Raw genomic sequence first — 27,932 nt, forward strand, 5'->3', positions numbered from 1 at the left:
CTGCCAAGGCTGCTGAAGCCCCAACCTGCTCACTGTGAGCCCACAGTGAACAGTCAGGAGCCAGGAGCGGAGTCAGGCCCCAGGTCTGCTTTCCTTCTGCTTCAGCCCCATCCCCGAGAGGCGTCTGTGGAGTTAGCTATTCAGAGGTTCCCACAGGAAAGCCCAGATTCCCCAGAAAACACCATGGCCAGGACCCTGACTCCAAAGCCAGGGCCTGTGCTCCGTATGAGGGCAAGCAGCAGAGCGTGCCATGAGCACGGGGCAGCCCTCGCCCGCCCGGTCTGCCCCTCACCTCAGCCTCATCTTGTATTCATCCTCAGACATGGCCTCCCCAGTGAACTCGGGCACCTCGGTGGTCCCCCACTCAGGCGAGAGCTAGTGAAAATCAGGACTGGGTCACACAGCGGCCGCCTGGGCCACCGCCATGTGGCAGGGCCGTGGGCAGGGCCAGAAGGGGGTCAGGGGGTCAGGCTTCCCGTCCCTTAAGTGGGCTCCCCAGGGCCCCTTCTCCTACCCCTGCCTCAGCCCCCAGGCACCTTAAGCCTCTTGTCCAGGTAGGCAGGTGACACCCAGCCTTGCCGCGAGGGGCTGGACTTGGTGGGCTTGGTGCGCACAAGCCAGCGCAGCGGGTGGGCTGAGTCCAGGACCTCCACGTACTGGCCCTCCCTCAGCGTAATGGCATCCTGCTCCGCCCCCAGCGGGAGGTAGTCGGCTGTGACCACGTAGATGTCGAAGATCTGGGGGTGGGGAGTGAGTCAGGGGAACCCAAGAAGGGTTGACAGGCCTCCCAAGGCCCCAGCCACCCCCGGGAACCTCAGAGGCCCCAACTTGCAGGGCAGGGGCTGGCCCAGAGTTCATTTCACACTCCCACTGGCTCCCAACCCCAGGTCAGGGCTGCCTATTCTCAGCTCTTGTCCTCTGTCTGGTTCTCCATCACCCTACACACACACACACACACACACACACACAGACACATACACACACACAGATACTACCCCTAGGCCTAACACGATGCCTCGTGAACAGCAGGCACCAGGTACACTGTTTGAATGAATGAATGAACAAATGAACAAATGGATTTTACTAGCAGGCAGGGTCGCTGTGGTTACTGTGCAGTAAGGACCGTCATTCCGGGTCAGCCCCAGCACCTGCTGCTCACAAAGCCCCCAGGGACTCTGGTCTCCTCCAGGTGCCCTGTCCTTTTCTGCCCTCTTGGAGCACTCTAAAATGCATCATTTCTTTTCCTTTTCTTTCTCTCTCTCTCTTTTTTTAACTCGTGGGTCACCGGGCATTATACAGGGAGAAAGAAGCCATCCTGTGTGATTCCATCTCTACGTAGTTCTGGCACGGGATTCCCTCTCTGGATGGGAATCATTCAGGGGCTGCAGGCGGCAGGTGGAGGGGGTGACTGCAATGGGACGAGAGGAAGCCCTGGGGGTATCTGAGTGTGATCTTGGGTGCACAGGCGTGCGCGTGTGTCAGAACTCACTGGGCTCACTTAGAAAGAGCATGTCCTTCCGCAGAGTTGATGTTTACAATGGCTCCATGCATCTTCCAACTCAGTTTCCTATTCTGGAGGATTTGCCAACCTCACAGCATTTTATAGAAGACATAATACTGTCTTGTGTATCATCTACTTGACCCACTTCTAAACACCAAGGTGATTTCAGCCAATCTGCTCAAAGACATTTTCTTCAAAACGTCACACTCCAGCCAAGACCCACAGCTGTTCCTCCAGGCCTGTTCTGGCCCTGCCTCCTGCTGCCCCTCATGGCCCTGCACCTTCTCTTCAGCAGGGCCAGCCCTCTGCCCGCCTCTGTCCCCAAGGGCCACCCCAGCTAGGCCCTGACCCTGCAGGGCTGAGGGCCCCGTACCTCACCACGGGCGTCACCGTCCTCTGACTCTGAGGAGGACTCCTGGATACTGGAAGAGGGCCGTGAGCGGCCATGCCGGGGCGATGGGGACGGCGTCTTGGACTCCTCATCACTGTCACCTCCAGGCACCTGCAGCTGGGCTAGATGAGCACAAGGACACATCACACCCCAGGAAGGGCCTGGGACCCTGCAGGGACAGCTCCTGGTGCACACAGCCCTCATCCCGCATATAGGTCCCCAGGGCAGGAGGGTCGGGGAGCCCCCAGGTTCACCACCACAGCCATCCCACTCTCAGGACCCCCAGAACACGGACATGGGCACCAGCACAGGTGCCGACCTGCCTACCCTGCGTGATTTTGGCCGACACCATCTCCGTGATCTGGGAGGTGAGCTTCTGGAGGAACTCCTCAGTACTGACCTCGGCGAGGGAGAGGTGGCCACGGGCCTCCTCAGCCACAGATGGCTCCCCTGCGGGCGCAAAAGCTTCCTTCAGTCAGGAGTGCACCAACAACATGGACTGAGCACTCGGCTGGCCCTGTTCTCAGACCACAGTGACCCAAGGCAGCACCACCTTCAACGCATGGTGCGCGCCTCCAGTGGGGGCTGTGGGTGGCTATGGGGGAGGCCCATGAATGCTGGGGGTGCGGCGTCCAGGCAGGGGGCAAACAGGGACAGCAGGAGGGGCAAGGACAGAGCCTGGTGGGGCCCAGACTCCAGGTGGGGGAGGCTGTGCAGGCTGCAGGTGTGGTTGGGGGGTGTGGGAGCCATGGCAGTGGGCCTGGAAGAGGCTGGTGAGGTGTCAGGGCAGGCGCAGGGTCTCAGCAAGGAGGCAGGAGAAGGGGCAGGTCCAGGACATGTTCTGAAGGACAGGCAAGAGAACTGAGGGCTGTGGGAGTCAAGGAGGGCACCCCCACTTTAGCCTGAGCAGCCGAGAGAGGCATGCAGTCGGCCATTGCAGGGTGAGGGCTCTTTGCTGTCGTCGGACTGAGGGTGAATTGACAGGCGCCTGGCATGGGCCTCAGACTGGGCCCAGGTGGGGTGCGAAGCAAGGAAGGATGGCTGTGAATACGGTGATGGCCACAGGGTGGGGGACAGGTGCCGAGGAGGCACCACACCCTCCTCTCTATGGTGGATGCTGAGGACTTTACATCAAAAATAAAGTTAGAAGACACCCCAGGGTGCCTGGAGGCAGCTGTGGAGGGAGCAGAAGAAGCAGGAGAAAGAGCAGCTCTCTCCCCCGGCCCCACGGGCTACACGCAACCCTGCCCAACCCCATCCCAGCAGGTAGAAGGTCCTGCCACCCCCACCCCCCAGCATCCCTCCCACCATCCCTAGCAGGACCAGATACACTCCTACATTCATAAAGCAAACATCTGCTAGACCTGAGATGTGGGCCATGGTCGGCCAGCCTGGTGCTGCCTCCACAGCTCCCAGACCTGGCAGGGCCTCGGCCACCAGCCAGAGCTCAGACTCAGCACTCATGAGGAGGGCCAGGCCAGGCCAGGGGAGGGACTCGGCTGGCCAGCGGGCAGCCGACTCTGAGACAGGCCCACTCTGCCAGGGGTGCGCCCACCAACCCGTACCTTTCCTCTGCCCTGCCAGGTTGGTGAATCCCATAGACTCCGACAGCTGTGTTGAGATGTCTTGGGTCCTAAAGGGAGTGAGTGGGCCAGTAGTGTTGCGAGTGGCTTGGGATGGGCCTGACCTCTGCCTGCAGGCAGGAGGTCTGGTAGAAAGAGTCTGAGGGCAACAGTCCAAGAGAGCAGGAGGTCTGGTAGAAAGAGTCTGAGGGCAACAGTCCAAGAGAGCATAGCCAGGGGGGCTTTTATACTGCAGGGGCCTTGGGGGAAGCCTTGTTCTGAGATGGGGAAACTGAGGCACAGAGAGGGACAGGGCCGGCCCAAGCCACATGGCTTATAAAGGGGGGTTCCCAGGGCAGCAACACCACTCCCACCTGCAGGTGCCTGCCTCCCTGGCCCTGACCTCTGCTTGGCCAGAGCAGGCACGACTCACCCCTGCAGAAAGGTGGAGATGAGGGCCTCCTTTGCACCCCCCTGCTCCTCTGCTGCCCTGGGTTCCTTGGACACTGTTGGGAGAATTGACCCTGTGAGAACATCAGGACAGCCCCGCCCCAGGTCCTGGACCCCACCGAGCTCGGACTCTGAGCCCAGATCCCTGCCAGGGGTTCTGGAACACCCAGTGGTCCTCCAAGTCTTGAGGAGGGGGCTGGCCTGCCCCCCAGGCTGTGCCCCAGAGCCACAGTTATGCAGACAGTGGCAAAGGGCAGGTACCTGCCCTGCCTCACCAGCCCATGGAGGGGCTCAGGAGCTCTCAGGAGAGAGACTTCCTGGGTAACACGGGTGCCCAGGAGGGGCCTGTGTGGGGCCCCCAGGTGCGCACTGCACCCCAGGCAGGGGGACTCTGATCTCTTCCTGGGGCCCTCCCACTCCTAGATAAGCCCACCTCGGAAAGCCCCAGGGAGAGAGGAAAGGGGGAGAGGGCTCTGGGTGGGGACCTGGGGCCCACCCACCCCCCACCCACCTGCCCCTTCACTGTGGCCCAGCCCCACTCACCGCCAGAGATGTGCAGGCACGCAGAGCAAAGCGCCTGGCCGGCAGCATTGGTGGCGATGCAGGTGTAGGTGCCCTGGTGCTGCCGACCCACGTCCAGCAGGACCAGGCTGTGCTGCTGCCCAGAGCTGGCCACGGTGCAGCCTGGCGTGTTGGGCCCGATCCACAGCACGCCCTGTGCAGCCTCCTCCCGCAGCCAGTGCACGGCTGGGGCTGGGTGGCCTGTGGGTATGCAGACAGGACGTGGGTGCGTCGACCCCGGGAAGGGGTGCATCAACCCTGGGAAGGGATGCCTCTGGGGCAGTAGCTACCTCAGCCCTTCCCAGGGGGTGAGGCTGTGCAGCAGGGCAGGGAGAGGTTATTATTGGGGGCCCTTACCTTCAACCTTCACTGAGAAGGTGATACTGGAACCCTTCTTCACCTTTTTGGGGGTGAATCTCTCCAGGATTCGGGGTGGCACCAGCTGCTCCTGCACAACTGGATAGGAAATCAGAGCAGGTGGTGGCAGACTTGTCCAGGAGCCCTGCTTCCCAGCAGTGTGTGGCTCCACAGTCCTATCACACCTGCCTGGCACAACCCCTGGATCCCAGGGCCTGGGCCCCTGTACCACTTCTGGGAAGCCCCCTGGCCTCTCCAGCCCACACTCAGCTCTCTTTCCTCTCAGCTGGCCCTGGGAGATTCCTCCATGCCTCTAGCTAATCAAGCCCCCGTGGTACCCAGTGCTCTGGCCCCTCCTGGCCCTTCTGCACACAGCTGCCACCCCCAGGCCTAGGGCAGTGGGTATCTGTTCCAGCCTGGCACAGCCTTGCCCTGCCTGCCCCATCACCCAGGGTGCACTCCTGATCATCCTTTCTGCCTGTCTGGGGCTGTCTTACCAGGTGCCGGCTTCTCTTCTGGTTCATCCAGGCCTGGAAGAGACCAAAAGTTAGGACCCTAGCGTGAACGCACCTCCCAACCTCCATCCTGCCCCATGTGGGTGGACAGCGGAGGTCCCGGTCTGCTGTGGTGGGTGAGGTCTCAAGGGAAGCCCCACCCATCAAGGGTGTAAGTCTACAATCCTTTACCCGAGACCTTGGCCAGGTGAGTCCTGGAATCCACACACATGCAGGTTTTACCTGTGCCCCCTTGCACCCCTCAGTAGAGTGTGACTCTGTAAACAGCACACGCTGCTCCTGCAGCAAAGCATCAGGGTGGCATCAAGCAGTGCAAATGAGGCTCTGAATGGCACCGGATGCACCAGGCCAGGCCATTTTGGCACAAGTAAGTTTGCCACAAACTTGGACTTAACGCTCAGCGTTCACAAAGTGTGGACCTCGATCAGCAAAGTCACCACCGGCCCCTTCCTTACAGTTCCACGATGGCTGCGGAGCCCGTCCTGAGCTGACTTCACGGCCAGCCAGTTTGCCAAACGGTCAGTAAGAGGGGTGCAACCATGAGCGTACCCTGGACCCCTGCCCCCTGCAGTCCCTTCAGGCCATCTGTGACAACTGGGCACCGGAGGGCTGACTGTGGGGTCATGGTTCCCAGGTCGGCTTGAGCAGGGTGTGCAGATAGACATCCTCTGGCTTGGACACTGTCCAGGGCCTGCACTGCTCTCTGCCCAGTCCCTCTGGCACCTACCTCGCACCAGGAGCCGGGCAGACGAGTAGGCTGCCCCCACAGCATTGGTGATGTAGGCCGAGTACTGGCCGGCGTCCTCCCTGGTGACCGAGAGGATCTCTAGGGTGTGCACCGTCTTCTTGTCGGTCATGCGGATGTGGGCGGATGTGGACAGGGGCTGCCCGTCTTTGAACCAGTACAGGCGAGGCGTTGGGTAGCCTGGAGCCACAGAGAAAGCATGGCAGCGCAGGCCCAGTGCTCAGCAGGCCCTTCCTCTCTCCAGGTGCCAGTGGGGCAGGTTGGAGCAATATGTTCTCCAGATGGTGGGGAGGAAGGGAGGTCTCCATGATGGGATCCCTCCGAGACCCCATGTCACTCATGATAGATGCTGGCCTCTTGGGGAGGGGGTGCAGAACAGCATCCAGAGAGCAGGCAGTGCTTTGGGGCCAGCCAGGGCCTACCTGGATGGGGTTCTCTCCCCATTGTGGCTGAACGGGGGCTGTTCTGGTGGAGGCCCTCCATCCCTCCGCGGTGCCCCTCACTCCCTCTCCCCTCACCTTTCACCTTGAGGTTGAACTTGGCCAGGTGTGTGCCTGGGGCCACCTGAAGGTCTCTCAGCTCCTCCACCACCTGAGGCAGCTGCCCTTCCTCTGAAGTCGACTCCGTGCCCTCTTGTTCCCGGCTGCCAGGACAGAAAAGGTGTGGCCATGAAGTGGAAGAGCTAGTGGCTCCAGGGTAGGAGAAGGGGTTGAGCAGATGGACAAGGGGACAGAAGACTGCCTGGTAGAAGGCTTTGGATTCTGTCAGTCTAAGCACCACCACCTCCCTGGGGGCCTGGGGCTGTCAGTCCACTGGGCACTGCCAACCCTCTGCCCAACCCTGTACCTGGACAAGTAGCCTTGGGCACTGAAGTAGGATGAGGTCTCCGTGGTGGCATCAGCCGCAGTTTCATAGTCTGTGCTTGTCACTGGGAAAGGAAGGGTGGAGCTGGAACAAGGCCTGGTCAATCATCTGTCAGGCATGGGAAGTCTTCTGGATGGGCCTTTGTACCAGAGGCCACCTCAGCGCTCACAGGTTCTGACTACGCAGCCTTCCGTGAGAGCCCCGGAATTTACACTCTCCAGTCAAGAAGTGGTGTAGTAGTTAAGAGCTACAGTGAGCTATGGCTGCAAACCAAAAGGCTGGCAGTTCAAATCCACCAGCTGCTCCTTGGAAACCCTATGGGGCAGTTCTACTCTGTCCTATAGGGTTGCTATGAGTTGAAATTGACTCGACGGCGTCAGGTCTGGTTTTTGGTTTTAGTCAAGAAGTCAGGAGGAAAACAGCTATATTGTAGCCATTTCCTCAGCCATTTATCAGCCCCAGCTGAGTTTCCAGGCATGACATACCGGGTTGCCATGAGTCAGAATCAATTCGATGGCGACTGGTTTGGTTTTTGGCTAACTAAACATAAGATTCTTTGACCCAACAAATTGTAAAGACTGGATGATTCCAAGGCTTCGTTAGTAGCAGACTGCGATAGCAGAAGCACCTTTCAATCCATCCTACAAGGGAACAAGGGTATGAAGTAATATATGCCTCAAAACCAATAGCTGAGAGTTCTGTTTCCAGTCAAGATGGAGTAGCGGGACTAGGTTTACCCTTCCACCTCATCTGCTGGAACCCTTATCCATTGCTGGCAGGAATGCAAAATGGTATAGCCATTGTGGAAGATGGTATGGTGGTTCCTCAAAACACTAAAACAAACACACCGAAACCAAACCACCAAAAAATAATACAATGGTTTTCAAGATATTGGACATTAGACAAATAAAGGACAATGCTTCCACAGAGAGAGGAAACAAAAAAGGTAAGCCCTATGATTGCCCCCAGCTTACTGCCTTGGGTTTCTAGGCCCAGGAAGGGGAAACTGGGGCACAGCCCACCAGACTCCTTGAGTTGAGGCAATGCAACTGAGATTCCTAGGAGACAAAGGCAGCTAGAGTTCATAGGACAGAATATCAGAGAAGAAAAGCTGCACTGAGAGAGAGAACCACCTTCGAGTATTCAGTGGAGTACGGATCAGCACATGCATGTACTCAGTGGAGTGTTGATCAGCACACGTATGTATTCAGTGGAGTATGGGTCAGCACATGCATGTACTCAGTGGAGTGTTGATCAGCACACGTATGTATTCAGTGGAGTACACAGCAGCACAGCATGTATTCAGTGGAGTACGGATCACCACATGCATGTATTCAGTGGAGTGTTGATCAGCACATGCATGTATTCTGTGGAGTACAGATCAGCACATGCATGTATTCAGTGGAGTGTTGATCAGCACATGTATGTATTCAGTGGAGTACGGGTCAGCACATGCATGTATTCAGTGGAGCGTTGATCAGCACATGTATGTATTCAGTGGAGTACGGGTCAGCACATGCATGTATTCAGTGGAGTACGGATCAGCACATGCACGTATTCAGTGGAGTGTTGATCAGCACATGCATGTATTCTGTGGAGTACAGATCAGCACATGCATGTATTCAGTGGAATGCTGATTAACACTTGTATGTATTCAGTGGAGCACTGATTAGCACATGCATGTGAGGCAAGAACCATCGAAAGGATTTAGAGGAATCATGGCTGGAAGCTTACACAACCAGGAATATTCCCTATTTCTACCAATCAGACTGTACAAATACTCACAGAGTATTGTACAAATACTCACAGAGTATTTGTACAGTATTCATGAAAGCTTTGCCTCAGTAGGGGGAATAATTAGCCCTAGACTGAGCATTTGTCTTAGAAGAAGTACAACCAGAATCCTCCTTAGAAGCAAGGATGGTGAGACTACATTACATACTTTGGACATGTTGTCAGGAGGGATCAGTCCCTGGAGAAAGACATCATGCTTGGTAAAGTGGAGGGTCAGCGAAACAGAGGAAGACCCTCAACGAGATGGATGACACAGTGGCTGCAACAATGGGCTCAAGCATAACAAGGACTGTAAGGATGGCGCAGGACCAGGCAGTGTTTCGTTCTGAGGTACCTAGGGTCGCTACGAGTTGGAACCAACTCGACGGCACCTAACAACAACAGATTGAGCATTAGTCCAGATCTACCTAATAAATTATAAAATTTATAAGGATCCAGCTGTTTCCAAGTAACTTAACTGCATCCCAGAACAAAGCTCAAGAAGGTTTCTGGAAATACACAATATCCAGCCCCAAACAGGGTAAAATTCACAATGTCAGGCATCTAAGGCATGCAAAGGGGCAGGAAAACACAACCTATGTTGTAGAGAAAAATTAACCAATCAAAATCAACACAGAGCTACACAGATGTTAGAATTGGCAGAAAAAGACATTACAACAGTTTTTAGAACTGTATTCTAGGTGTTCATAAAATTTAGAGACATGGAATAGAGATTAAAAAGACTCAAGTAGAACTTCTAGAGGTGAAAAGTACAATGGATGGTGTTATGGATGGAATTGTGTCCCCAAAATATGCATGTTGGAAATCCTAACTTCTATACCTGTGGGTGTAATCCCATTTGGGAATAGGGTTTTCTTTGTTATGTTAATGAGGTCATATCACTGTACAGTGTGTCTTAGGCCAATCACTTTTGAGATATAAAAAGAGTGGATTAGGCACAAAAGCAAAGAAGAACAGATGGGAGAAGACAGATGCCAGACCACATGAAGATCACCAAGGAACCAAGGGACAGAAGCTGAAAAGAGACAAGGACCTTTCCCCAGAGCCATAAAAGAGACAAAGTCTTCCTCTACAACTGGTACCCTGAACTGGGCCTTTTAGCCACCTAAACTGTGAAAAAATTAATTTCTGTTCATGAAAGCCACACTGCTGCTATTTTTGTTACAGCAGCATTAGATAACTTTGACAGACGGGATTAACAGCAAATTAACCCATTGAAGACCCTTTGCTGTTGAGTCAATTCCGACTCATAGTGACCCTATAGGACAGAGTAGAACTGCCCCATTAGGGTTTCCAAGGAGCAGCTGGTGGATTCGAACTGCCGACCTTTGGGTTAGCAGCTGTAGATCTTAACCACTGTGCCACCAAGGCTCCATTCGCAAATTAGATATTGCAAAACAAAAGAATATTGATACAAGGTGAAAAGCTAGATCTACACAATGAATGAAGATCTCTGAAAATGAGAACTAATGGGTAAATATATAAGATCTTTTTCTTATTTAAGACAATTGACTTGTCATTGCTGTTTTTTAATAGCTTTTTCCCTTCTTATTTTGAGGTAGTTAGTTGTACTTTCACATGCAGTTGTAAGAAATAAGAGATCTCAAGTGTTCTTCAATTTTCTGCAATGTTACCATCTCACATAACTACAGCACAACAGCAAAACCAGGAAACTGACGTTGAGACAATCCATCGACCTTGCTCAGATTTCAGAGTTTTACAAGGGCTCAGTCGTGTGTGCGTATTTAATCCTATGCAATTCTGTCAAAGTCGCTGCATGTCTCAGTAGTTCACCTCTTGGCGTAGACTAGGCATACCACAGTTTAACCATTCACTCACTGAAGGACAATTTGGTTGTTACTACTTTTTGGCTATTAGGCGTCAAGGTGCTATGTGCGTGGGTTTTAGTGTGAATATCTGATTTCATTTCTCTGGGATAAATGCTCAAAATGGGCAGCTGTTGGATTATATGGCAAGCACATGGTTAGTTTTGTAAGAAACTGCCACGTTCCTCTCCAGAGTGGCTGTACCATTTTACATCCTCACCAGCAATGCTGCAGTGATCTAGTTTCTCTGCTCCCTCGCCTGCGTTTGGTGTTATCATTATTTTTTATCTTAGCCATTTGGATAGGTGTGCAGTGATTTCTCACTGGGCTTTAACTGGCATTTCCCTAATGGTGCAGTGGTTAAGAGCTTGGCTGCTATCCAAAAGGTGGGCAGTTCGAATCCACCAGCTGCTCTTTGGAAAGCCTATGGGGCAGTTCTACTCTGTTCTACAGGGTCGCTGTGAGTTGGAATCAACTAGACGGCAACGGATTTTTTTTTTTTTTTTTTTTGTAATCCTTGGTGGCAGAGTGGTTAAAAGCTACAGCTGCTAACCAAAAGGTCAGCAGTTCGAATCCACCAGGTGCTCCTTGGAAACCCTATGGGGGCAGTTCTACTCTGTCCTTTACAGTCACTATGAGTCAGAATTGACTCGACAACAATGGGTTTGGTTTTTTTTTTTCTTTAATGACTAACGAAGCCAAACATCTTTTTATGTGCTGTTTGCCATCTGAATATCTTCTCCAAGGAAATATCTGGACATGACTTGTGCCTATTTCCTAACTGGAATGTCTTTTTTTTTTTTCTTTTTACTGTTGAGTGTTCTTATATATATCCCTAGTGGCGTGGTGGTTAAGAACTCAGCTGCTGACCAAAAGGCTGGCAGTTCAAATCCACCAGCTGCTCCTTGGAAATGCTATGGGGCAGTTCTACTCTGTCCTATAGGGTGGCTATGAGTCGGAATCTACTTGACAGCAATGGGTTACATATTTTAGATATTAGTCCTTTATAAAGTGTATGGTTTGCAAATATTTTCTCCCATTCTGTAGCTTACTATCCTCTACACACACTCTTTCTCAGAGCAAAAGTCTAATTTTGGTGTGGTCCAATTTATCAATTTTTCCTTTTATGGGTCGTGCTTTGGTGTCAAGTCTAAGAAGTCTTTTCCTAGCACTAGTCCCAAAGATTTTCTCCTACGATTTTTTTCTAAAAAGTTTAGAGTTCTATATTTTACATTTAAGTATGTAACCCACTTTTGACTTAATTTTTGTATAGGTTGAGGTTCATTTTTTTGCTAATGTGTGTCCAATTACTCCAGCATCATTTGCTCAAAGTCGTACTTCTTTCATGAAGTTGCTTTTGCACTTTCGTCAAAAATCAGTTGGACGTATTTGTGTGGGTCTACTTCCGCATTCTCCACTTTGTTCCATTGGTCTCTATATCTATTCCTCCACCAAGACCACACTCAACGTTGGGTAGAATGGTTCCTCCTATTTTATTCTTTTTCTAAAATTGTTTTAGCTATTCTAGGTCCTGTGCCTTCCCGTACGTATTTTAGAATAAGGTTTTCTATGGGTCGCTATGAGTTGGAATTGACTCAACGGCAATGGGTGGGTTGGGTAAGTCTACAAGTCTCGTTGGGATTTTGACAGGAATCACATTAAACCTATATACCAGTCTGGGGAGAACTGACATCTTTACTATGTTGAGTATCCCGATCTATGAATATACCACCCTTCTCCATTTATTTTGGTCTTTTTTTAATTTCTTTAATCAGCATTTTGTAATTTTCAGGATACGGATCCAGTATATGTTTTGTTAGATTTACACATATTTCATTTTATTTGAAGCAATTGTAAATACTGTTCTAAATTTCACTGTTAATGTTCATTATTAACAATATACATTAATTTCTGCATATTGATCTTGTATTCTGCTGCCCTGATGAACTCATCTACCAGTTCTATTTCAGGGCTGGTCTCTGGCTAACCTCCAGTCCACAAAATTCTACCCCAAAGAGGCTCCCAAGTTGTCTGCCTGGCCCATGGCGTCAGCCAAAACATGGAGAAGGATAGAAGGAGGAAGGGGCAGAGCCTCACAACCTGGGCCAGCTGGGACTGAAGGAGTCAGTGGGGCTTTCTCAGTTTCTCTGGAGTCCGCCAGGAGGCAAAGCCTAGAAGATGCATCCTTGCCTCTGCCCAGACAACTCTGCACACCAGCTAACATTTAGTTTGTGCTTAACTATGTACCTGACCTCAATACATGCTTTACGAAAACCAACTACTTAACTCTCACAGTTATACCATGACTGTCCTTTACATATAAGGAAACCAAGGCATGGAGGAATTAAACAATTTATCCCAGGTCACAGAGCTGGGAGGTGGAAGGGCCAGAATCTGAACTCGGAAGAGCCACACCTTACTGTGGCTCCAGAGTCTGTGCCCTTTTCTCCTGGTCAAGCCCATCTGAGTACAGGACAGGGGTGGATGGGGTAGGGTGGGCTTACCCTTCTTCCTGCCCCAACCCCTCTCACCACTCCGTCAGGCCCATTCCTTACCCTGGGACTCTGCCAGATCTTCCTGGGCCGTTCCTTAGCCTGGATGCCACTCAAGATCATAAGATCCCCATATCCCACCCCACCTTCCCCCTCCACAATGGGCTCCAGAAGACGACCCTGGTCTTCGTCCTAGCTCCCAAGGGACCTCTCCACCAGACACGAGACATAAAAGTCCCAAATCCTGCCTGGCTGGAGACCAGTGCTCTCTGAACCAGCCTCCCAGTCCCAGCACTGTCCTTCCCAACCCACCTCAGGAGACTGCCCAAGCCCCCACACTGATCATCCTGGAGCCATTCAACCTGAAGACCAACACTCACGGTCCACGCGGAGCTCAGCTTTGGTGGAAGAGACACCCATGCTGTTCTCAGCCAGGCAGCGGTAGACACCCATGTCTGCTGGCACCACAGCCATGATAATGAGCTGGTGGCCACCCTGCTGGTCGTCATTGATCATGTAGTGGTCATCCTCTTCCAGCACCTTCCCGTCCTTGAACCAGCGTACACTGGGCACTGGCTGGCCCGTCACCACGCAGTCGAAGCTCACAGGATAACCATCCTGTACCTCTTGGTCCTGCAGCTCAGTCAGGAACACCGGAGCTGAGGCAGGGCAGGCATGCAAGAGTTACTTGTGGGACCCTTCTCAGCACCAAAACCCAAGTCAAGTCAATCATCTCAGCTCCCACATACATACATGGTACCATCATTTGGGTAGCTAGACATGCAAATACACTATTCATGTTAGTGTGTTCTCAGACCCTGACAGCAGAAGAGAATTTTGTCTTTGTCTACTGTCTTTCTCTTCCCCATTCTTTAAGAAGAATGATCTCTTTGCCAGCTTGATTCCCAAGCTACTGTGACACAAGAGAGATAGAAGGCCAGCAGCGGAGTGAAAAGGAACTTTAAGGAAGGGCAAAGGCTGTGTGGGCTGAGAGTCCAGTGGAAGCAGGTGAGGGATTTGAAGCCAAAATGGCTTCAGGAGTGAGGAGACTGGACAGAAATTTCAAGTAATGATGCTGCTAGTTATTAATTGTGCCACCTTCAATGTTCCTAGGGAAATGCAAGTAAATAATGGAATGACTTTTTTAGCTACTGGCCTTTTTTTTCTGAATGGGAAATGGTGTCCGAACTAGGCCAATCTCAAACTCTCATTAAAAAAAAAAAACTCTAGAAGGTTGTTTACATACCACTTCATAGATAAGGCTCAAAGAGGATAAGAACCTGCCCCAAAAGCACACAGCTAATCACAGGCAGAGCTAAGATTTAAATGCTAGTCTGTCGAACCCCAAAGTCAAGGGTTTCCCCTCCTCACTGAGCTGTACCTGCGAAGAGCCCAGTGCCGCAGCATAGGTTGCTCCTTGGGCTTTCAGCTACTTCCCCTCCCACCTCTGGAACCCAGCTCCCAACCCCTGACCAAGGTGGCATGCAGACAGACCGTGACACTCACCGGTGTCTGAGGTCAGGATGCTGGGCATGGGCCCCGGAAGCACCGTCGGGGCCACCTTGCTGATGTGCATCTCCACCCTATGGGGCCCTGGCTCCATGAGGTTGATCTCCACCCCGATCCCCATCGTGGCAAACATCTCCTGGAAGCGGGAGGCAGCCTGGCGGGCCTCGGCAAGGGCCTCAAAACGGATGCAGACAAAGTGCTCATCCTCACGGTACATCTGCCCGTCCCCAGGCTCCTCCACCTCCACGCTGCCCTCCTCCGCACTGAAGAAGAGCTCCTCTTCCGAGACCTCAGCTGGGCCCTTGGTGCGGAAGAGCCGGTGCAGCCGCCGGGCAGCCCGCCGGAAGGCATCATCCAGCTCGCCCCCCGACGAGCTGTCTGCTTCACTCTCAGTCCCGCTGACCACCACACAGGCACTGTGGACTACACGGCCGAACTTGTTGCTCACTTCACAGGTATAGTGGCCAGCATCAGCATGGCCCAGACCCGTAACCAGCAGAGAGCAGGTGCCATCAGTAAGCTGGTCAATGTGGTGGTGCCGCCCATCCACCAGCTCCACACCGTCCTTCAGCCACCGGGCCTGCAGGTCTGCCTTGCTGGCCACCACACACTCCAGGTGCAGGACATCCCCCACCTGGGCCTCCGTGTTCCCAAACGTGCGCCTGAACACAGGCGCTTCCTGCTGCTTCATCTCCTTGCGGACCTTGTAGCCCTTAAAGGCCGCCTGGATCTTCATGGCCGCCTTGTCCATGGATGTGTCGCCCAAGTCCTCAGCATTCAGGTCACCTGATGGTGGGTGCACTGTGGCCGGTGGCTCCTGGAGCTTCTGTGGCTCCCCACAGGGGGCTGGTGGGGCCATGACCTGTGTGACCCAGGACCCGACAGGTGAGAGCTGGCAGGCCTCAGGGACCGCCCACCCACACCTTGTGGAAGGGAGGGGAGCTGAGGGCTGGAGTAGGGAAAGCACTGGTCCAAGGATACATGGGGCAAAACCAGGCACAGGGCTAGCTCTCCTGCCCTAGAGTCCACCCTGGTACCCTGTTCTGCCTCCACCTATCAGGAACGGCAGTAGTTTTATTGATTCAGGGTACTTGGCTGCTCCTATTGGTACAACGAGCAAGCCCGCCCTGCCTGGAACTACTTTCCACAGGCACCCAGAAGGAGAACTGATTGACAGGGGTTGTGAGGATGTCCACAGACAGCCTGGCTCCAGCTCTTCAGGAAAATGTTCTATCGGCCAGAATGGATGGAAAATGAAGGAGGCAGCCTTGAGAGGGAGGGAGGATCCTGGGGGTGGGTGTGCAGCTGGGGGATTTGGGATATTCCCCAGTTGAGATACCACAGGGGAAACCAGGTGAGATCTGCGCCAAACTCAGCTCTCAGGTCCCATGTGTCTGAAGGTACAGAAGTATCTGCTGACCCTTTTCAGAACCATGGCTCAGGCTGAGCAACACCCACACCAAAGGTAGGTTCCAACACCTGGGTGACTTGCCCCAAACTGTAGGTGCACATGGCACTGACGTGGCAGTGCTCAGAATGCGGTTATGCACGGCACACAACAGCTATTTACTAAGGCTGACGATGCAGCAGACACTGACTGCCACCTCTCCTCTGTGTCCCTGCACAGGGCTGGTACGTAAGTGGCACTTGCTGGGCACTGGCTACATGAGGAGATGGGTAGATAGATGGAGAGAGCAGTGGATGAAGGGTGAGTGGGTAGCAGAAGGGCTTGGTGACCAGAGCGACAGGCTTGGGGGCGGGGTTAAGCAGATGACTGGGTGAAAAAGGAGATGAAATGGTGGGTATATGGCTGGTGGGTACAAGGTTGGGTGGACAAAGAGATGAGAAGGGTGAGGAGTAGATGGATAGATGAGTATAGATGGCTGGATGGGTAGGGTGAGTAAAGAGGCAATGGGAGGGTAGATGGGGGATGAATGGATGAATTGCCAAAGGGTCATGGATAAGAAAAGAGGTGAACGGATGGATGGATGCAAAGGTGTGTGAGTAGGCGGACAGAACAGTGAGTAGGAAGGTGAATGCCTCAATTACTGAGTGACTGGATGAGTGAATGAGGGCTCAAGCACATGGATGGTTAAAAAAATGAGTGGACAAGTGAATAGATGGCAGGGAAGTGGGGCACTGAGTGGATTAACAGTTGAGTGGTGGAGAGGAGAGGAGGCAGGTGGGTGGATGGGGAAAACGGGATGGGGGAGAGCAGGTAAAAGAGTGAAGATGATCAAATGGGTGTATAATTTTGTACGTGGATGGAGAAAGGATAAAAAGGTCGCGGGGAAAGATGTGTACAAGGAGGCTGGGGCAAATGACAGGTGGGTGGGTGGATGGATAGGCAGACAATATGAATGGAAGGATGGGTGAAGGGGTGATGGGAGAGTGGATGGTAGGATGGGAAGATAGGTAGGTAAAGGAGTGAATGAATGTGTGAATACATGGATGACGGGTGGATGATGGGTGAAGGGGTGGTGGGAAAGTGGATGGTAAGATGGTTCGGTTAAAGAGTGAATGGATGAGTGAATACATGGACGATGGGTGGATGATGGGTGAAGAAGCAGTGGGCGGATGGACAAACTGTCAAATAGTGGATAAACAGGTGAGCAGGTGCAGGAATGGCGGACAGATGTCAGGTGGGTGGGTGGTGAAGTTCTAAGACACCTGGGCCGCCCCTGCAGGTCAAGCCAGAGGCTCACCTTGCTGGCAGGAGTCAGGGCAGCCGGCCGCCCAGCCTTCTTGAGGTAGGAGATCAGGGAAGGGGTGCCTGCCCGGGACTCGTCATCAGAGCTGGTGTGTGACAGGTCGGCCTCGCCAGTGCGCGCCAGCTCGTCGGCCGTGGAGTAGTCCTCGGAGAGGTAGGGGGCCGCCTCCTCTGCCTCCTGCCGCTGGCGCTGAGGGCGTCCATCCTCCTCGGGCAGCTCACTGATGGAGTCCAGTGTTGGCTCACGGCTCATGCGGCGCTTCCGGGCCAGGGCCTCCCACAGCAGATGCAGGTCGCCTTCCTGGGCCGCCTCGGGAGGGAGGCTGGGCTGTGCTGGGGCCTCGCCCTCTGAGCCTGGGGTCAGCATCACTGAGAAGGGCAATGGGTGGTCAGCCAGCCCGGCCTGGCTGCTGAGCAGAATGTGGCCTGGGCCAGCAGCCTCCCCTCCCCAGGCCTCTGCTCCTCTCTGGGCCATTGGATAGCTCTGGACGGCACAATCTGAATCTACAAAGCATTAAGGGCCTGTAAATACCCTCTCTAACCTCAGACTCCCACACAAGGCCTCGCTCTGGGCCCTGGATGGGCCAGGCAGTCATCGGAACAGGCAAAGGCTCTGCCAAGTCACAAACTGCACTTACCTTAGCCCTTCCTGGCTCTGCTGAGACGTAAGGCCTGGAGGCCACACAGCCTCAGCCTCAGAGGCTGCTCCCCATCCCTCAGCCTCTCACTGTACTCACCTGTCTCCCAGAAAACTCTCACTCACAGACATGCCACCTCCTCTAGGAAGGCTCCCTGGGTCTCCCCCCACACATGGTCCTGCGAGCCCCTCACAGGCTCATCACACTGAGGACTGCCTGGCGTGTGCCCCTTTCCCTGGGCACATTGAGTGCTGCTGACGTAATGAACTTTAGGAGCAGAAATACAGGGTCTCCAAAGCCCCCGTGCAACAAGGCAGAAGGAGAGAAACAGGCCAGCCCTGCTCTAAAACCCAGCCCTCACAGCAACCCCAGGAAAGCAGATTACTACTGTATTTTTCACAAATAACGTGCCCACGTAAGTTGCGCGTCCACACACATAACGCGCATAGCATACATAGGAAAAGTACTGTCGAAGGGGATTGTGTGGTTGGCAAAAGAACATAACTTTCATGTATGTGTGTAAAAACACAGTAGTGCTGCCACTTGTTACAGATGAGAAACAGCCAGCAAGGTTAGGTACCAGGTCGCACAGCCTGCAGGAGGGAGGCCAGGGATGGGCCTGCAGCCACATCAGCCAGCCCACTCTAACAGCAGCCTTCTGCTGAAGGCCCTGGAGAAAGCCGCCTTACATGAAGTATGGTGGCCAGGGTCAGGGAGTACACAGAGGCTGAAGGAGACCTGCCATGGTAGACCAAGACCCTGGTGTCAGGGAACATGGCGGCTGGCCTGGACACCAGGGACGAGGGGTATAAGATCAAGGATAAGCATCGTGGAGCCTGACACACGCCTCCCTCCCACCCAGTCTCCCTTCCTTGGGAAAGCTGGTGCCAAGAGGGGCGAGGGCACCCCCAATGTCCCACAGTTCCCCATTCCCAGGAGGCTTCCCCCCTTTCCCAGCCCCTGCAGGACACACCCTGGAAGGTGGCAGCAGCCATGGGGGCCTGGCCGCAGGCTGGACTACAGTGGTACTCGCCCTGGTCCTCCGGCGTGAAACCCCGGATGACCAGTGTCTGCCGCTGGCCCTGGGTGATGATTTCAAAGCGGCCGCCAGGCTGGATGCTCTCCGTCCCCTTCTGCCAGGCGACCTCGCCAACCTCGGCCATCACCTCGCACTCCAGATGCACATCCTCGCCAGCTGCCACTTCCTGGCTCACGGGAGACAGGGGTGCAGGCGCAGGTTCCAGAGGCTCTGTGGGGTGCAGCATTCGTGTACAAAGAACAGCCCACGTCAGCAAGGGCACTCCTCGGGGGGGCCTGGACCCTCCTCGGAGCTTGAAGGGGCCCCTGCTAGTGGGGGAGCCTCCTCGGGACTCACAGACAGGAGTACTCGCCAGCAGGGGGAGGCTTCAACCTCCCAGCAAGCAGTCCCCTGCAGCCTCCAGGCCTAACTACCACCCCATTATCACATGAGACAACAGGGCCCAGGGCAGGGGTTTAGGACCAAGACGGGGGCTGGCCCCAGAACAGCCAAGGTGAGAACTGGCACTGGGACCCAGGACCGGAGGCTGCCCGGCCCCTGAGGGTAGGGTTGTGACTCACCGAGCTTCACCATCTGGGGCAGATGCACGGGCTCCCCAGCACCTGCAGGGCCCACAGCCGCAACACGGAAACGGTATGTCTCCCCAGGGGCCAGGCCGTCCACCACACACTCAGGCCCTGGCACCAGCTCATGGCACAGCTGCCACTCTCCTGTGGCCGCTGACTTCATCTCCACCCGATAGCCGCAAAGGCCACCACCACCATCACTGGCTGGGGCCACCCAGGACAGAGTCACAGAGCAGCCGCTCCGGCCCACCACTTCCGCATCCTCGGGGGGGTCAGGGAGGCCTGTGGGCCGGGTGTCCAGTGAGCACATGAATGGATAGAAGACAGCAATCCGCCCGCCCACAAAGAGCCCCTCCAACTGAGCGCGGGGTCTGATTCCAAGGGTCTGGGGTCAAGTGAGGCCAGCTGCCCAGTGGCCTGTGTGCCTGTGCCTGGTTTTCTGGCCTGTGCCAGGCCCACCAGAGCCCAAGGGGGCAGAGGGGAGCAGAGGTGGGCAGAGGTGGGCAGAGTCCTCATACGGTGTCTGCAGGGAGTCGCTGAGCCCAGCCCAGGTCAGGGGAGGCTGAGAATCCTCAGCAGCCTTGGGGCAGCTTGCAGCAGGACTAAGACCATCAGGACCTGCCTGGTCCCCGCTACCCCTACAGGGCTCAGCTCAGGGGGCCAAGAGAGGAACAGACGAGTGGAATCACAAGGGCCGCCCTCAGGAGCATTGGCAGGTTCGTGCAGACAGAGAAGCCAAAGGCTCAGGTGCCATTTCCACGTGACCTCACCATGCCTTACAGGCTCAGGGCCCTCAGGACTGGCTGAGGTACCTGGGCAGGGGATGGGAGGTGGAGGCAACTGAGGAGGGCCCCCCGCCTGTGACTCCCTGTCTCCGTGTGAAGCTAGGATGTCGAGGCACCTGCACCCCCATCCTCTCTGACTTCTCGAGCTCCAGCTTACCTCCCAATACAAGAAACGGGCCTTGTTCTGAGGCCCAGGGACCCCTCAGGGGGACTCAGAGGAGGCCCTAAGGGCTCTGCCTGGGCCCAAGTGGAAGGAGCTTGTATCCAGACCAGAAGCCCCAAAGGAGCCCAACAGTGCGTACCGTGGAGGCCAGGACCATGTTTGGGGCAAAGCCAACTGTGGCTCAAGGCTTCAGGAACAGGGCCAAGCTGCTCCTCAGTCTGGACAGGTCAGGGCAAGCCAACAAGGGCACTCAGGGTGCCAGCCCCCACCCCAGGACTCAATTCGTGTCCTCTGAGAGCATCTGGGGCTGGGACGTGCCAAGACCCTGCCTGCAAGACAGCCCCTGTGAACTACCCACCCAGCACAGTAAGCCGGGCAGAGGTTACCGCATCCCGGGCAGCAAAGGTGACCTCCCCGGCGTGGTGGGGCTGGGCGCTTCGCAGCAGTAGGGTGTGGTGGTTGCCGTCGGCAATGACTGCCCAGTCAGTGTCCTCCGGTGTGATGGCGGCACCATTGAGGTACCAGGAGGCCTCGCCCACGGGCACCGCCTCACTGAGCGTGCAGTGGAATGTGGCCTGCCCGCCAGCCCGCACCGTCACATCCTGAGGGGGTTCCAGGAGTTCCAGGCGCCAGCCTGCAGACACATGAGCAAGGAGGGTCGCCCAGGCTGCAGGGCACAGCAGGCTGAGCAGGCACACATTCCCTCCCTGCGGGGTCTCAGGTGATGTTGCTTCCTGCCCTCCCACCACACAAAGTCACCTCTGACTGTGAGGAAGGCCGAGGTCACCATGTCCCCAACCAGGAAGGTCACCCGGCAGCTGTCCTGGAGCCTCAGGTTTTTCAGCAGGAGCAAGTGTCGCAAGCCATTCTCAAAGTAGACCACCTCTGCGTTCTCCGAGGTGCGGACCGGCTCGTCGTCCAGCAGCCAGCTGTGGGCCGCCACCTCCGGCTGTGAGAGCTGGCACTCAAACAGGGCCTCCCCGCCCTCCAGCGCCTCCACATTCTCCAGGCCACGCACCACCGTGTTCTTGGCTGTGAAAGGAGGACACAGCTCAGGGCCCATGCTGGCTCCTCTGCCAGCCAGGGCACAGCCACATGGATGGCAGTACTGAGGTTCCACCTGGAGCGGCCCACGCTGCGACCTCTGTGGCCAGACGTGGCCTGTGGTGTGATCCTGTGGGGGGCGTACCCACCGCAGCAAGAGAAACTGATGCTTAGGCCCCAGCGTGGGCCTCCGAGGTGCCTCCTAGCCCACACAGGCCCACCCTGCACTGCCCTGCAGTCTGGGTCTAGGTGGGCTCTCACACTCCATTCATTGCTGCCACAGCTCCCAGAAGCTCAGTGCACTCTAGTGCAAACCATAATCCACAGGGCTTCACAGCACCACCCCCCCGCCCCCGCCCGGCCCCGCCGCACGTGTATAATTACAAGAGTCTCCAGAGCAGCCACACACGGGCAGAGGCCTGCCCTGCCTAAGCTTCGGCTCATACCAGCTTTTGGCTTGGCCATCTCCAGGGCCTCCGGAGTCCAAGCACTGTGCCCTGGCAGGCGGAGAAGCAGGGGCCTTCCTGGAGGTGGTGGACAACCAAGGAATGGGTGTGATCAATCCGCCCCACGGAGCAGAGTCAGCTCGAGATAGAGGGATACTGGTGGGCACTTCTGACCAAGGGCCACAGCATGCAGAGCCCTTGACTGCATCTCAGAGCACCCCTCCAGCTGGGGGGACCCCAGGTACCAGACACCTCTTGTCTGTCCCCCTTCCTCTAGACGAGTGTTCCGTCCACCAATCGAAATTACGCCGTCACCACGGACGCTAAAAAATGCCGCAGGTCAGATGTAAGGGTCATGGCTGCTCTCAGCAGGGGCAAGGGGCAATCGCAGGTCTGAGCAGTAGCCAGGTGGGCAGGGCTGAAATTGGATCTCCCTCAGCTCCTACATCATTGTTGCTTGCTTCAGTACAGACCAAGGTTTCAAAGTCGCAGCTGACCCCATGCCTCCGCCCTCACCATCTTCACAGTGATCTTGTCACTTCTCTGCTGAAAACTGCCAGTAACACCCCACCTCACTAAGACTGAAAGCCCAGATCCTGCAGTGACCACAAGCCCCGGACCCAGGCCCCTCGCCCTGCCCTGTGTGCAGAAGCCCAAGGTCTCTGGCCCTGGTCTCATGCCTTCACACCGTCCCTTCCCTAGATTTCCACATGTCTCAGCCCTCACTGCCCTCAGGCCCCAACTCTGGTGCCACTGTCTGGCGGGGGGCCTTCCTGTCCATCCTATCAAATTGCAGCCCCTCCCACCCTGCAGTCCCAGGGAGGCGGCCAGTGGTCTGGATCTGGCACCCCCTTGCTCACTCCAGCCTGGGTGACAACTGCCTCTGTCCTCCAGCTCACCCACCCGGACAGCTTCAGGCTTCCACAAACAGGACACGACCACAGATAAATGAAGCTTGCCCCAAGGGATGGGGTCCACAGCCCCACCAGCCCTCCCACAGTGTATCATCATCAAGCTACAGATGGGGCGACGCTGACCTGCCCAGGAAGGGACAGTGCTGGGATTTGAACCCAGGATTGCAAAGCTCAGCCTGCCTCCTCTGCTCCAGGGCACAGCCTCACCCAGGTGTTCCGCCCGCTGCTCCAGGCTGCCTCATCTGCCTGCTCCTCCTCCCAAGGCCTTCACCCCACCTGTTCCCTCCCAGAGTTCCTCTCAGCTGTTTTGGATGCAGGGCCTTTGGGAGCAACCTCTGCCGAGGGGCTATCCTGCCCCCAGCCCCATTCTAGAGGCCGGGGTGGTGGAGGAAAGCAGGGGTCTGGGAGGGGTGGGCTCAGGTCCTGGTGCAGCCAAAGCGAAAGCCACCTGCTGTGATGGTGCTCAGATCTCTACCAACTCCTGTGATTTCTCTTAAGTCTCACTCTTCTGGTGTCTGACTTTTGTTCCACATCACCCTAGAGGCCTCATCACCTCCTGGCTGTCGCTGCCTGCCACCCTCCCATCTGGCACAGTCTGAGCCTCGCTGTGGCTGCGGCCGGGTCCTGGCTGCCAGCCGGGCGGCCTCACCTTGCACTTGCAGCAGGGCCACCACACGGGTGCCCGCGGCCTCACAGGCATAGATGCCGCTGTCGCAGGGCAAGGCCGGCCTGAGAGTCAGCCTGGCCACGTTCCAGTCCTGCTCTATGACGACCCGGCGCCCGTCGGCGTGCACTTCCTGCTCATCCCTCTTCCACGTGGCCTGCACGGGCCGGGAATACTGACAGAGGAGCTCGGCCATGCCATCCTCCTCCACCACCAGGTCCTGCATGGCACTGACCACTTCCACCGTGGGATCTGTCGGCCGACACCCCGGACACGCGTTAGGCTTGGCAGCACGGCCACACTCCCTGCTGCTGCTACTGTGGCTCAGCGGCGGCAAAGCTCTGGCAGGAAGGCACAGGGCTGCAGGGTGGGGGCAGGTGCGGGGCGCAGTCCCTCGCCTGCCTGTGCACAAGGACACACGGGCACACAGACCCCACGCAGTCCCCCGCCTGCCTGTGCACAAGGACACACGGGCACACAGACCCCACGCACCCCCCGCCTGCCTGTGCACAAGGACACACGGGCACACAGACCCCACGCACCCCCCGCCTGCCTGTGCACAAGGACCCATGGGCACACAGACCCCACGCAGCCCCCCGCCTGCCTGTGCACAAGGACCCACGGGCACACAGACCCCACGCACCCCCCGCCTGCCTGTGCACAAGGACACACGGGCACACAGACCCCACGCAGCCCCCCGCCTGCCTGTGCACAAGGACACACGGGCACACAGACCCCACGCACCCCCCGCCTGCCTGTGCACAAGGACCCACGGGCACACAGACCCCACGCAGCCCCCCGCCTGCCTGTGCACAAGGACCCACGGGCACACAGACCCCACGCAGCCCCCCGCCTGCCTGTGCACAAGGACACACGGGCACACAGACCCCACGCAGCCCCCCGCCTGCCTGTGCACAAGGACACACGGGCACACAGACCCCACGCAGCCCCCCGCCTGCCTGTGCACAAGGACACACGGGCACACAGACCCCACGCAGCCCCCCGCCTGCCTGTGCACAAGGACACACGGGCACACAGACCCCACGCAGCCCCCCGCCTGCCTGTGCACAAGGACACACGGGCACACAGACCCCACGCAGCCCCCCGCCTGCCTGTGCACAAGGACACACGGGCACACAGACCCCACGCAGCCCCCCGCCTGCCTGTGCACAAGGACACACGGGCACACAGACCCCACGCAGTCCCCCGCCTGCCTGTGCACAAGGACACACGGGCACACAGACCTCACGCAGTCCCTCTACCCCCAGCAGACAGCACTGTCAGGGTCTCTATCCGGGCTGTGCCCTCCTGCCCCTACATTCCATCTCCCCAGCCCAGACCTCTGCCCATCACTCCACAGGAGACACAGCACCGCCTCCCGAAAGCCCTGGGGCCCTGGGCACGTAGTGTCCCAGCCCGGACTCTCTGCAGGGGCCCTGCACCTCCCAGCATTACATACTCCCCCTACCCAGGGTCACCTGATATGACTGCCACCCCATCCCCACTTGTTGCAATTCCATTCAACAAAGGATTGTTTTCCTTCTGAACTTGAACACTCCAAAGTTTCCACAGAGGGTGTGAATTGCTTTTCTACTCTCAAGCAAATATTAAATGCTAATCAATAAAGAGGGCGTTGCACCCACCCGTCTCTGCCCACCCCTGGGGCAGCCACACCTGCTGCACTCTCTGCCCCAGCCTCCCCCTGTGAGGAAGGCACCCCCGTCCGCCAGCACGATGTCTAGGTGTCTGTGCACCAGGCAAAGCAGGGGATCAGGACGCCTCTACTGGAGGTGGGGGAATGGGCCTTTCCCCTGGGCAGCCCTGTCCACACCCACAGCAGGTGTAGGGTGAGTCCCAGGCAGGGTGCTGCAGCTTCAGGTCAGAGGAGCTACTGGGGGAGCCTGAGAAGGCTGCCCTTGCCCTTCACATGCCCTTCACAGATGCCTGAGGGCAGGGGCTTCGTGGTAGGGGGATGCTGAGCCCCAGCCAGTGGCAGGTGGCAGCCAGATGGGCAGTGCCTGGAACCCTGCAGATAGGTGGGACACGGAGTCTGCCTTCTGTTTTACCTCTCCCCCAAGTCTGCTGTCTCATCTATGAAGTAGGCATAATGCGGTCGCCCATCCTCACGGCTGCCCCATGCAGACAGCACACAAGGACGATGCCAGTCCACGCCATGAGGGCCGGCTAGGCTCTGACCCTGACCCTGACCCACCCCCAGGAGCCTGCAGGAAGCATGCGGGGCAGGAGCAGAAGCACCAGCGTGGGGGTGGGACAGCCCACCGGCCAATACCTTTGATCAACAACTTAGCTGTGGAGACCAGAGGCCCCGCCTGGTAGGTGACAGTGCCTGAGTCAGCGACCCCCAGGCCTGAGAGTGTAAGGGAGTGGAGGGTCCCATCACGCACAGTGATGGAGCTCTGGGGGCTGTCCTGAAGAAGAGTCCCATCCAGCCACCAGCGGGCCTCTGGCCCACCAGCACGAGACACCTCGCAGGAAAATGTGGCCACCTCCCCCGCGAAGACATCCACGTTCTGCAAGCCACGCACCAGGCGCAACGCTGCCTCTGCGTGACAGGGTGAGAAGAATGGTCTGGGCTGGCCACCCTGGGATGCTCCTGGGCAGGGCTACCCTGCAGTTACCCTGAAGTCCACCTAGGCACGGGCCACCCTGGGGTCTGACTGCATGGGGGCCGCAAGGAGCCAGAAGGTGGCCTGGGGTGGAAGTTTGGGAATCAACTCTGCCAGCCAGCCCACCCTGAGCACAGATGGAGGGAGACATGGAAGCTCCATTCCCAGGGTCCCAAACCTACCCCCACCTCAGAACATGCCCAGTTTCAGGAACAGCTGGCCAGTGAGGAGGCAGAGCAGACATGCCTCAGGCCCTGTGGCTGGGGACCTTTCCGGCATCTGAGTCAGCATGGGGTGAGGAGCAGGCAGGGTGGAAAGGTGATGTGCCTGCCTGGAAGAGGAGGGTCTGCCTCCGGAAGCAAGCGCCCTGTCCCTGGGGTGTCCCATCCTGAGAGTGTAATTTCTCCAGATGTTCTCTGAGGTCCCTAAGATTCCAGGACCCTAACGCATGCTATCACACAGAGGGGCTTGAGCTCTGGAAGCTTCCTGGACTCCACACACAGCCTCTGCCTGCTGAGTGCCCTCCACATACTCCCCCTCCCACCCTGTCCTCCTCTCTGTAAGGCCCCCAGTCTCACTCAAGCAGGGGCAGTGATGGGAGCTGAGCCTCAGCTCACCACAGGCGAGAGAAGGCCAGACTCAGGGCTGGTCTGGGAGAACCAAAGGCTTCTTCCACCACCTGCTGCCCGGGGCTGGGGCATGCGGGATGCTGCCCACTTCCTCGCCTTCCACCCAGGGTGGAGGGCCTGTGCACCCCTCTCTGGCCTTGCCTCTGAGTCCCTTTCCCATCCAGGCCCATACTATGCCATCCTGGGGACTCCTTGCAAAGAGGCAGAAACTTTCCCAACTCCACTGACAAAGTCCAGATGCCTCCGTTAGCCTCCTCCCACAGCCCCCTGCCCCTCAGGTCCCTGGGTGGAAAGTGAGAGAGGCAGGTAAGAGAGCTTCCAGAGGTACTGGCCACCCTCAGCACAATGACCAGGCAGAGCGGCCAGCTTGAATGTCTGCCTCCACCCTCCCCCAGAAAACCCTCTCAGTAGAAAGCCCCTAGCAACCTTCCTCTACACTCTTCCTCGGTGTGCACTGTCAACACAGCAGCACAGCCCCCAAACTGCCCCCTTGATGACCTCCCCCGAGTACACACCTGACCACCTCCCCCTGCTCTGCCTGCTCCTGCAATCTCATGCAGCGCCGGTTCCCAAGCTTGCCTGTCACATGACCTACCAAGTCACCAACTCAAACACACTCTGCCCATGGCCCTCCCACCACCAACAAGAGCTAGGTTTAGCACTGTGGGCTGGGGCCAGCATCTGTATGTGAACAGGCTTGCACAGGCTGGGGACACCTGGCCTAGGGCAGAGCTTAAGCACAGCCCTCAGCTGGATTTGTAAGGCCCAACACAACAGCCTCACGAAGCCACCCCACACAGCTGTTCACTTGACTGAATCCATCAGCTCCTTCCTAACCCCCGTTCGGTACACCCAGGAAACTCCCCCTCTTCCATCACTCAACTTGAGGACACAAGCACTTTGGATCCTTTCCCAGCCTCATAGGCCACAGAACTGACCACATTTGTCCAGTCCCTGAAGACTCAGGGGACATCTGGGAGGTCAGGACATACTCTGTCTCCATGCCCAACTCCACCAGCAGAATGAGGGCTCCCTGAGCATACACCTGCATCCAGCCCATCTCATGGTCTAGGTCTTCGTCAAGGGTAGGCGATTAGAGGGTTTGTTCAATGGATGGGTGAATGCATGTGTGGATGGTTG

At 56.5% G+C, this 27,932-nt stretch overlaps 1 protein-coding gene across 1 annotated transcript in view; it reads right to left on the reverse strand.

The window, feature by feature from the left end:
- OBSCN (obscurin, cytoskeletal calmodulin and titin-interacting RhoGEF) overlaps nucleotides 1-27,932 on the reverse strand; it is a 224,764-nt gene that overhangs the window by 47,585 nt on the left and 149,247 nt on the right. The window contains exons 62-80 of the mRNA XM_064279626.1: nucleotides 21,228-21,500; nucleotides 20,827-21,102; nucleotides 19,515-19,802; nucleotides 18,889-19,164; nucleotides 17,273-17,646; nucleotides 14,565-15,429; nucleotides 13,439-13,717; nucleotides 6,929-7,010; nucleotides 6,601-6,725; nucleotides 6,065-6,262; nucleotides 5,320-5,352; nucleotides 4,823-4,921; nucleotides 4,448-4,666; nucleotides 3,888-3,960; nucleotides 3,458-3,525; nucleotides 2,220-2,342; nucleotides 1,875-2,014; nucleotides 537-737; nucleotides 293-375 (exon numbers count right to left, since the gene is read on the reverse strand). Of these exons, the coding sequence (XP_064135696.1) occupies nucleotides 293-375; nucleotides 537-737; nucleotides 1,875-2,014; nucleotides 2,220-2,342; nucleotides 3,458-3,525; nucleotides 3,888-3,960; nucleotides 4,448-4,666; nucleotides 4,823-4,921; nucleotides 5,320-5,352; nucleotides 6,065-6,262; nucleotides 6,601-6,725; nucleotides 6,929-7,010; nucleotides 13,439-13,717; nucleotides 14,565-15,429; nucleotides 17,273-17,646; nucleotides 18,889-19,164; nucleotides 19,515-19,802; nucleotides 20,827-21,102; nucleotides 21,228-21,500 (4,075 nt within the window). The remainder of the gene's footprint in view (nucleotides 1-292; nucleotides 376-536; nucleotides 738-1,874; nucleotides 2,015-2,219; nucleotides 2,343-3,457; nucleotides 3,526-3,887; nucleotides 3,961-4,447; nucleotides 4,667-4,822; nucleotides 4,922-5,319; nucleotides 5,353-6,064; nucleotides 6,263-6,600; nucleotides 6,726-6,928; nucleotides 7,011-13,438; nucleotides 13,718-14,564; nucleotides 15,430-17,272; nucleotides 17,647-18,888; nucleotides 19,165-19,514; nucleotides 19,803-20,826; nucleotides 21,103-21,227; nucleotides 21,501-27,932) is intronic.

The sequence above is a fragment of the Loxodonta africana genome, chromosome 2 (genome assembly GCF_030014295.1).
Source record: "Loxodonta africana isolate mLoxAfr1 chromosome 2, mLoxAfr1.hap2, whole genome shotgun sequence".
Taxonomy (NCBI): Eukaryota; Metazoa; Chordata; class Mammalia; order Proboscidea; family Elephantidae; genus Loxodonta; species Loxodonta africana.